The sequence below is a fragment of the Malus domestica genome, chromosome 15, assembly GCF_042453785.1.
Source record: "Malus domestica chromosome 15, GDT2T_hap1".
Classification (NCBI taxonomy): Eukaryota; Viridiplantae; Streptophyta; class Magnoliopsida; order Rosales; family Rosaceae; genus Malus; species Malus domestica.
Genome location: NC_091675.1, coordinates 31,460,443 through 31,469,348, shown reverse-complemented (window position 1 = coordinate 31,469,348; position 8,906 = coordinate 31,460,443). Strand labels below are relative to the sequence as shown.

The 8,906-nt window shown below is 37.1% G+C and overlaps 1 protein-coding gene across 1 annotated transcript; it reads right to left on the bottom strand.

The window, feature by feature from the left end:
• Nucleotides 1–4,548: 4,548 nt before the first annotated feature.
• On the bottom strand, nt 4,549–6,585 carry LOC139191854 (uncharacterized mitochondrial protein AtMg00820-like). Its single transcript, XM_070812883.1, has 3 exons — nt 6,235–6,585; nt 5,769–5,899; nt 4,549–4,597 (listed from the first exon to the last, which is right to left on the bottom strand). The coding sequence occupies exons 1-3, from the start codon at nt 6,583–6,585 to the stop codon at nt 4,549–4,551; spliced, it is 531 nt and encodes a 176-aa protein (XP_070668984.1).
• Between the last annotated feature and the right edge of the window lie 2,321 nt (nt 6,586–8,906).

The following is an 8,906-nucleotide window of genomic DNA, read 5'->3' as shown; positions in this document are numbered from 1 at the left end:
ATACATTAGGCACATTTTGTTATTATTATATCTGTGTGAAATAAATTACCTATATTTTTAAGTAGAATATAGGTAATTAATTAACTTTGAATCAATTGGCTAAAAACATCCTTTTATTTTGTAGGTAAATTATTTTGCATGTATTATTACATATGTTAGGCACGTTTTGAGATTATTATATATATGACACACCCCGATCCTAGAATCAAGGTGTGCTGGCCGTCACATGAGTGTGACGTAGCCAAAAGTGCGACACGGAAGCAAGATATAACAGAAATATGAAGGAATTTAGACCAACCACTAGCAGCATAACCTACTAGCATCAAAGAGAGAGTTATAAAGTAAAACACACGAATTCAGAGCGTAGGTCTAAGTGCAGTCAAGTATGACCATAATTAAAGTACAACACCCGCAGGTGAGTCCTACATGCAGCACGTATGTCAGAATGCCGAAAAAGACCTTGTGAGCCACCAACTGCTAACTAGAACCTGGAGGGGCGCAAAACAAAGGTGAGTGGGTCAGTAAAACCAAAATTTTCCAAAACATTTCATTTAAAATATTTCTAACCCCTCACCGTAAAACCTGTATACTTTCCCAGAAAATAGAATATAAACATATATATATACATATATCATCAAAACTCTGCTCACCATCTATCAACATAACATCTCAGAAAGAATATGCCATGCCATGCCAAAATATAATATGAATTCATCAATATAATCAGGTGAAATAATAAATCAACCGGAGACCATGCAGTGGTCCTGTACGGCTGATTCTATAGCTCAATATCCCATCAAGCCGGAGTCACCAACTGTGACCTGTACGGCCCTGCCGGAGTCACCAACTGTGACCTGTACGGCACTACACTGCACATAAGTCGGAACTACCTATAGTAGTCTGTACGACTAAGATGGTGAAATAATACGCTCTAGTGCTTCTCTCATCAATCATCTGTGCACATAATCTAAAGTCACCCACCAGTCGGAACCCCTCTAATGGTCTGTACGATTGGCATGTCGAAACCACCTCTAGTGGTCTGTACGACATCTACCTACTTGGATTCAAGGCGAGCGTGCGGTGTGGTGAATACTATAAGCACTAATACCAAAGGTGCAGTTTATGAGCTCACAACGCAATCACATCATCATTCATTCATATAACCATATAAACTCACCTGATACTCACCTGTACGTCCACAGCGTCAATTCACATATATATGCATCAATTATCAATTTAAATATCTCAACAATTGCATGCATGGCAATTTAAATCATATTTTCATATAAACGCATTTTCTGGGAAAACAGTAGTATATAGGTAATACGAAAACAAAACTGCCCACTCACTGATAAGTCGATAGGTCGTAACCCCCGTGACGTCCCTGGATGTGCTCGTCCTTGGGATAGGTGTCACCTATATGCGAAACAACTATAAAAACGTTAATTTAAACACATGACCAACAATTAGAAATAACTTCTCATACGATGCTCAATTTGGGTATATGAATATACCACATCGACCTACTCGACGTCACGGACGTCGAGAAATTTTTAGAAAATTTTTTGGAGGCCGCACGCGCCGGGACAGGCACGGGGACACGCGCCCCCACGCGCATCATCCCTAACCTCGGCTTGCCGGACTGAACTTTTCGGCGGCCGGTTTCCGGCCAACTTTGAAACTCCTTATTCTCCTTCGTTTCTCAACCATTTTCTTCGTATTTTATATCAATTTGAAGCCCCAAACATGTAGAATCACGATACACTACTTTTAAGCTCCAAAAACAACTAAATCTCACCGGAACATTCCAAGCAAAACTAGCCAAACTCGAACCTAGTGATCCCGACGTCCAAAACCTTCAAACGAAGCACTCTGAGCTTCCTTGGGACCTCACTAAGCTCACTATAAGCTTAGAATTCCATGAAACACAACATTTCACGTGTGCATGAACAGTGACAAAAAATGAGGGTTCGGGTTTCACGTTATTTCGAAGGTTTCCCTTCCTAAAACTAGCACCAAACGACTCAGAACATCACAAGGATGAAGAATATTACCTTGTTTGCTTCGATCCACGGAGTTTTGGATGGTTTTGGTGATGTCCGTACAATCGGGGTGAGAGAGAGAGAGAGAAAGCCGTGAGGGAGGAGAGAGACAGAGTGATACGGGAAGAGGGAGAGAACAAAAAGTGTGTGAGGTGTCCACACTAAATCCTCACCATCCATCCAATTCCCTAACCACATAATTCCAAAACCAAATTTTAATCCCAAAACTTATAAAATTAATCCAAATAACGTCACACACACGTACGTTAGCCCCCGCTAAGGGCAAATCCGACATTTCACGTCCTTAATAAGAAAATCTCGGGACGGGCTGTGACAATATATGTGTATGCAAATAGCTTAAATAACTTTTGAATCAAACAGTATTTATTTATTTATTACGTAGGTAAATTATTTTGCATGTATTATTTTACCTGGAACTTATATTGTTATTTTATATATGTAAAATATTGGTAATTTTGAATAAAATAACATTTGTATATTTGTGAAAAAATGCTAATTTACTTGTTACAATTATTTGAAATGGAAAAAAAATGCTAATTTTTACATAAATGTGAAAACAACTATAAGGAAACAAAACTCTAATGTCATGTAATTTTTGTTATTAATATGCATTGAAATCATGACACTCAAATTTTTCTTTTCCAAATGTGCATAAACATTTCAAAACATTTAATTGAATGAAATAATATAAAATAAATGTTGATAACAAGTAATAAACCCAAAGTCAATAATATTAGGGGTAATTTAGACATCTAAAAATACCAATTTTGCCAAGTCATGCTTAATTATGGATATTGCTTAGTTGGAGCCTAGTCATTCGGTTTTTATTAGAAAATTTTACAATTGGGGGTTTTAGTTAATGAAAATTGAATTCCAAGGGGTATACTCATATTTTCAGTTTAAATTAATCAGATTTTTAAATTTAGTTCATTATTTAATAAATTAATAATTAAGAAAAACTAGTTAATTAAATGATGATTAATGTAGTATACGAGGAGTCTTTCTTCTTCCTTTCTTTGGGTTTTGCAAATTTTTCAAATGATGTGGCTGTCCACATCAGATGCCACCTAAGGTGGTATGAAAATGTGGCATAAAAACATGATATGAAGAACATTACTCTTTAAGTATTGGCATTTTCTTTGGGTGTTGAATTAGAAAAGACAATGCTCAAGCACAAAGGGGGCGTTGGGGGGAGCGAAAGGGGGAGTTGCACATGTCCCCAAATTTGAAGGGGCCCTGTAATATGTTCCATATTAAAAAAAAAATGAATTGTTATTAACATTTCAAAAATCTTATTTTACACTTCTCACAAATGTATTTTTCTTTCTAATTATAGAAAGTTTGGAGCGCAAAATCAGATTTTTGAAGTGCCAATAACAATTCCCTTAAAAAATTGCTATTGTTTGCACTTTAGAACAACATTGTGCACTCTTTATAAGAGTATTTTTTTTCTTTCTAAATATAAAAACTTGGAGTACAATGAGATATTTTGAGTGTCAATAATAACATCCTAAGGAACGATAGTTTCTTAATTTTATTATACAATAATGTTACATATTAAAGTGAAACTTTAAAGTTAGAGTTTTGAAGTTTTTTTTTTCATGTTTGGTTGTTTAAGATATAATTGCTTTTGATTATTTAGTGAAAGTTATGTTTGTAACTATTTTTACTTATCCTTAATGACATTTGTAAACATGCTATCAGTGAGTGCTAAAGTTTGTTTTTATTATTTTTTTAACAAACGATATTATCTACACTAAGGGGGTGGATGAGTGGGCTAAGCATCACAATGGGTTAGCAATAATGTGATTCAAATTCTCCTTTGGCAAAAATCAAACTTAAAGCTTCTCACTTATAAGTGAAGAGGAATATCACTAAGCCGTAGTACTAAGTGGCTTTGTTTTGAATTAAGTGAATGTTTTCTAGCATCCATACATTGTCCTACTTTTAAAAAAAAAAAAACTTAAGCTATTTTAAGGAGGGGTCATCTACCCCTAAAATCTCAAGGACAGCCCTACTCAAGCATTGCTTGATTGGATTCACCCTCGAGTTCCTTTTTGTGCGACTTTGTTGTATATCCCACTAGAAGATGTCGCAATGATTAACTTCTAATCCTTTCGATCCAAATAAGTTTTTCAAGGCAAACATATAGTTTGAAAATCCAAAGAAGGATAATAGAAAATTTGAAATAATCCGAAAAGAACGACACAATGTTGCATTTAATCTTAGATAAGCTAGCTTCAGAATGCCACCAATTTCAGTACTTGGTGAGGTGCAAAGTTGAGATGATCATTCGGCCTTAATATTCCCACTAAGAAAGACATCAGTGAGAACTTTGACTGCAGTGACGCCTTGAGCAGTTTTATACCCTAAAAAAGCACAAGAAAAATGGTTGATAATCTGAATAAAATGGCAGTAGCAGTGCAGTTGTGTCAAGTAGTGCTTATTGATCAATCGAAAATGATGTGTGTAATTGGTTCAGGACTCAAAACATGTCAAATTTAATGTCCCTATTGATTCCCTCCTTGATAGATCTATTGAAATCAATAAGAAATTCAAAAACTTCATGTTAAATTTCAATTCAATCCTTTGTTTTCGTGGTAAGGATGTCCACCAAAGTTTTAAATTATTCAGAAGCAAGTACGGTAGTATGATGAAGATTGTTAGAAAAGCATATCCAACACTATGATTGACGTTACTATGTACCTAGAGTGATATGCTTGAGTCGTCAAATTTGTTCACCAAATGTGGAAGTTTTAAGTTTGTTTGAATGTATTTTTCATAGATTGATTGAATGTACAAGAGGAGATATATAATAAGGTAGAAGGTTACAAGCAACCCTACCTTGGCAAATCCTACTAACCCGGTAAACCACTAAAGCTGTCGCTCTTGGAGTGCAGCAAGTAGCTAGCACACAACTATCAACAAGTCATCTAGATGTCAATCTTCCTCAAATTAAGGGATTAGGCTTAATAGAGAATCCCATGGAAAGCGGAAACATAAAATCTGGTAGCATGGTTATCAGTCACCATCGTCTAATACTCCCCTTCAAGCTGGATTGAGGAGATTGATCGAGCCAAGCTTGTCAAGGAGATGTTGAAAAGGAATTGAAGGAAGTGCTTTTGTGAACACATGTGCTAGTTGATCATGACTGCGAGTATAGATGGTTTGAATAACTTGGAATTGAACTTGTGCCCTAATGTAGTGACAGTCCACCTCAATATGTTTGGTCCTTTCATGGAACACGGGATTAGCAACGATATGCATGGCTGCTTGATTGTCACACATGAGTGACATTGGAGTAGAACTAGAGAATCCCAAGTCTAAAAGTAACCCTTTGAGCCAAATTAACTCACATGTTGTTGATGCCATTGCACAATATTCAGGCTCCGCACTAGAATAACTTGCTATTTTTTGCTTTTCCATGTGATGATGTTTCCTCCAACAAACGTACAATAGCCAATGGTAGACTTCCTATTAATTTCACTTCCGGCCCAATATGCATCGGTGTAACCACTGATTTGAGTGGAATGGTTGTTCTTCATAAGAATACCTCTACCAATAAAGCCTTTGAGGTAGCGTAGAATTCTTTTGACAATGAAAAGATGTTTCACAGATGGTTCATGCATGAATTGGCTAAACTGGCTCACAGTATAGGTGATATCAGGTCTGGTTATGGGAAGGTATATAAGCTTTCCAACTAACCTTTGGTAGTGACTCACATCGGTGAAAGGTTCTCCATCCATATCAAGCTTTAGCTTACTATCAAAGGGAGTGATAGCAGGCTTGCAATCGAGTAATTCATCCCCATTGAGAAGATCCACAACATACTTGTGCTGATTTAAGAACAAACCCTTTTGAGATGTTTCCATTTCAATGCCAAGGAAGTATTTTAGTCTCCCCAGGTCCTTTATGGCAAAGGTGTGATTGAGAGATTTCTTGAGAGCTTCAAATTCAACTTCATTTTCACTTGTGATGATGTGATCGTCCATATAAATGAGGAACACCAATATACCAGTTAATCCTTTACGGGTGAACAAGGATGAGTCCGCATTACTTCGAACAAAACTAGCAGCTTTCAACACTGAACTCAACTTGGCATACGATGCACGTGGAGATTGTTTCAAACCATAGATTACTTTGTGCAATCAACACACCATATCATTTTTACCTTGAGAAGAACCTGGCGGAAGTTGCATGTATACTTCTTCTTGTAAATCCCCATGAAGGAACGCATTTTTACATCCATTTGATGCAATGGCCAGCTACAATTCACTGCCACTGAAAGAAGAACCTTAACAATGTTCATTTTAACTACTAGAGCAAATGTCTCCTTGTAGTCTACCCCAAACGTTTGAGTGAAACCACGTGCAACCAATATAGCCTTGTGACGTTCAATGGATCCATCATCCTTGAACTTTGTCTTATAGACCCATCTACTCCCAACAACCTTCTTCCCTGGTGGTAACTTCACAATGCTCCATTTTTTATTGTTCTCCAAGGCATGAAGTTCATCCTTCATCTCATTTCTCCACTTAGGAATTAGTTGAGCCTCTTGAAAGGCTTGCGGTTCAATGTGATGAGAGATTTTAGCCAGGAATGTGGCATGATTAGGGTGAACACGACTATAACTCAGCACCTCAGTGATGGGGTGTTTAGAAGAAAAAGTGACGTAGTCTCAAAGCCTTACTGGATGTTGTTGAGCATGCACAAGATTACGCCTTGTAGGAGGTAAAGAGGGAACCTCTTTATGACTTTCATCTTGAGTAGGCTCAATACCATCCTCCAGGTTTCTTGGTTGAGAAGACACATGAGTAGTTTCACTCACAATCTCTGCTTGTTCATGATTGCTAGTGGCTTCTGGATCCAAGTGCACTGAGTGATCAATGCATGCAGGCAAAGGGAATAATTCACACATTATCTCCCCCTCTCGGGAATGAGCAGCCTCCTTAGAGAAATAGGTAATTGTTTCCTCAAATCTTACATCCCTAGACACAAGCATCTTGCTAGTAATATGATGAAAACATTTGTAACCTTTAGTGCAAACCTCTTGGGGAGACTAAGAACTTTGAGGCAATACTGCAACATTCCCATTGTACTTGGTGGAAACCCCAGGAGAAGGAAATGGAGAAAGGCGGCCATCACTATCAGCACCTGAGCGGTAATATTGGGCATAATAACTTGATGGGTCAAAGGGTGGTTGTACCTATTGAAAAACAAAATTAGAGCCACTATCAATTGATTGCAAAATCAAAGAAAATTATATTTGCAAGGAATGTAAAATCATATTTTTACACCAGATCAGGCAGAAAATATTTCACATCAATCAACATGTGATCTATAAATGTCACTGGACATTTAGACTCGCACTCCAACTAATTCAGATCAAGGTTTAGTTGAATTGGCTTCTAGACATAAGAAATTAAAGCCATGCAAAAAATATAAGCAGTTATAGTATGGCTATATCCGATAGTATAGGAAGCTTAGGTTTGAGAACGCACAACAAAGCCTGGAAGGCGGGAAACATCACGTGATTGAGACTCAGAGTTTTCAAATGGTGCAAGCTGACTCCCTATAATTGGGGGCACAAATCCAAAACTGTAGTTCGGAGAAGTATGAGCCACCGAGAACTGATGGCTTCCAGATGGCAACGCAGTGTCATGCTTGGATTCATTGTGTCCTGGGGCCGCACTGGATGATATTTCCCCCTCACCAGTTGATATATTTTCAGATACTTGAGGAGGTGATTACGGATGATCAGGATAATCACCTTCATCAGCAGTTGGCAATGCATTTTGATTGCTGCATCCAGAAGAACGGAAAACAAATAGTAATGAATTAACATCACCATAGGTTCACTAGACGATAATAATAAAAAGAATATACCACACAGTCCACACTAAAGATGGAAATACAGGGCTCAGAAACATGTTTGTTTACTGAGAGTACACTCTAATGATTAGATCCAAGCACAGGCTAAAACAAAATGATGGAAGCAGGGAAAGGGATGGCTTGCAAATGAACTTTATTTTTGGGTGGATAAGTATCCCATGAAAACACACTTTGTAGCCTTAGGATCTAGTTTGTCACAGTGCAATGCTTGAACTTGAACAAAGCACGTGCAACCAAAGACTCTCAAATTTGATAAAGTTATATGTCTTCCTTTAAGAGTTTCATAAGGAGATTTAAACTCTAAAACACGACTAGGCAATCTGTTGATTAAATAGGTTGTAGTGAGAATGGCTTGTGACCAAAATTTTTTGGTATGTTCATATGCAACATCAATTCACGGGTCTTCTCAAGTAAATCCCTGTTCTTTCTTTCATAGATCCCATTTTGTTGTGGGGTTCCCACACAACTTGTCTGGTGAACAATACCATGAGAGCTCAAATATTGACTTATATTATTAGATAAGAACTCAGTGCCATTGTCAGTTCTTAGGTTTTGAATGGTTGACAAAAATTGAGTTATGACAAGTTGATGAAAGTCTTTGAACATAGTGAAGACATCATTTTTTGATTTTAACAGATATAGCCAAGTTGTTCTAGAAAAATCATCCACAAAGATAACAAAATATTTATATCCATCAAAAGATTCAATAGTTGGACCCCAAACATTGGACTGTACAAGTTCAAAAGGTTTGCTAGCCCTAGACATTGAGGAACTAAAAAGGAGCCTAGTAAACTTGGAGAATTGACATGTATCACACATTATAGATGATTGATACATTTTGGGGAAGAGTTTAAGCAAAACAGTCTCTAATGGATGGGCTAATCTTTGATGCCAGATTTGTTGGTCCTTAGAAGGAATTGAATCAACTTGGAAAACATTGACTAGACGAGG

Excerpts from the sequence above, each read along its gene's own strand:
- LOC139191854 (XM_070812883.1), bottom strand. The coding sequence starts at position 6,585 with ATGAAGGATGAACTTCATGCCTTGGAGAACAATAAAAAATGGAGCATT. Across the intron at positions 5,900-6,234 it reads TCCGCCAGGTTCTTCTCAAG|CACAAGTATGTTGTGGATCT; the intron begins GTAAAAATGATA and ends TTCTTAAATCAG. Across the intron at positions 4,598-5,768 it reads GATGTGAGTCACTACCAAAG|ATCTATCAAGGAGGGAATCA; the intron begins GTTAGTTGGAAA and ends TGATTTCAATAG.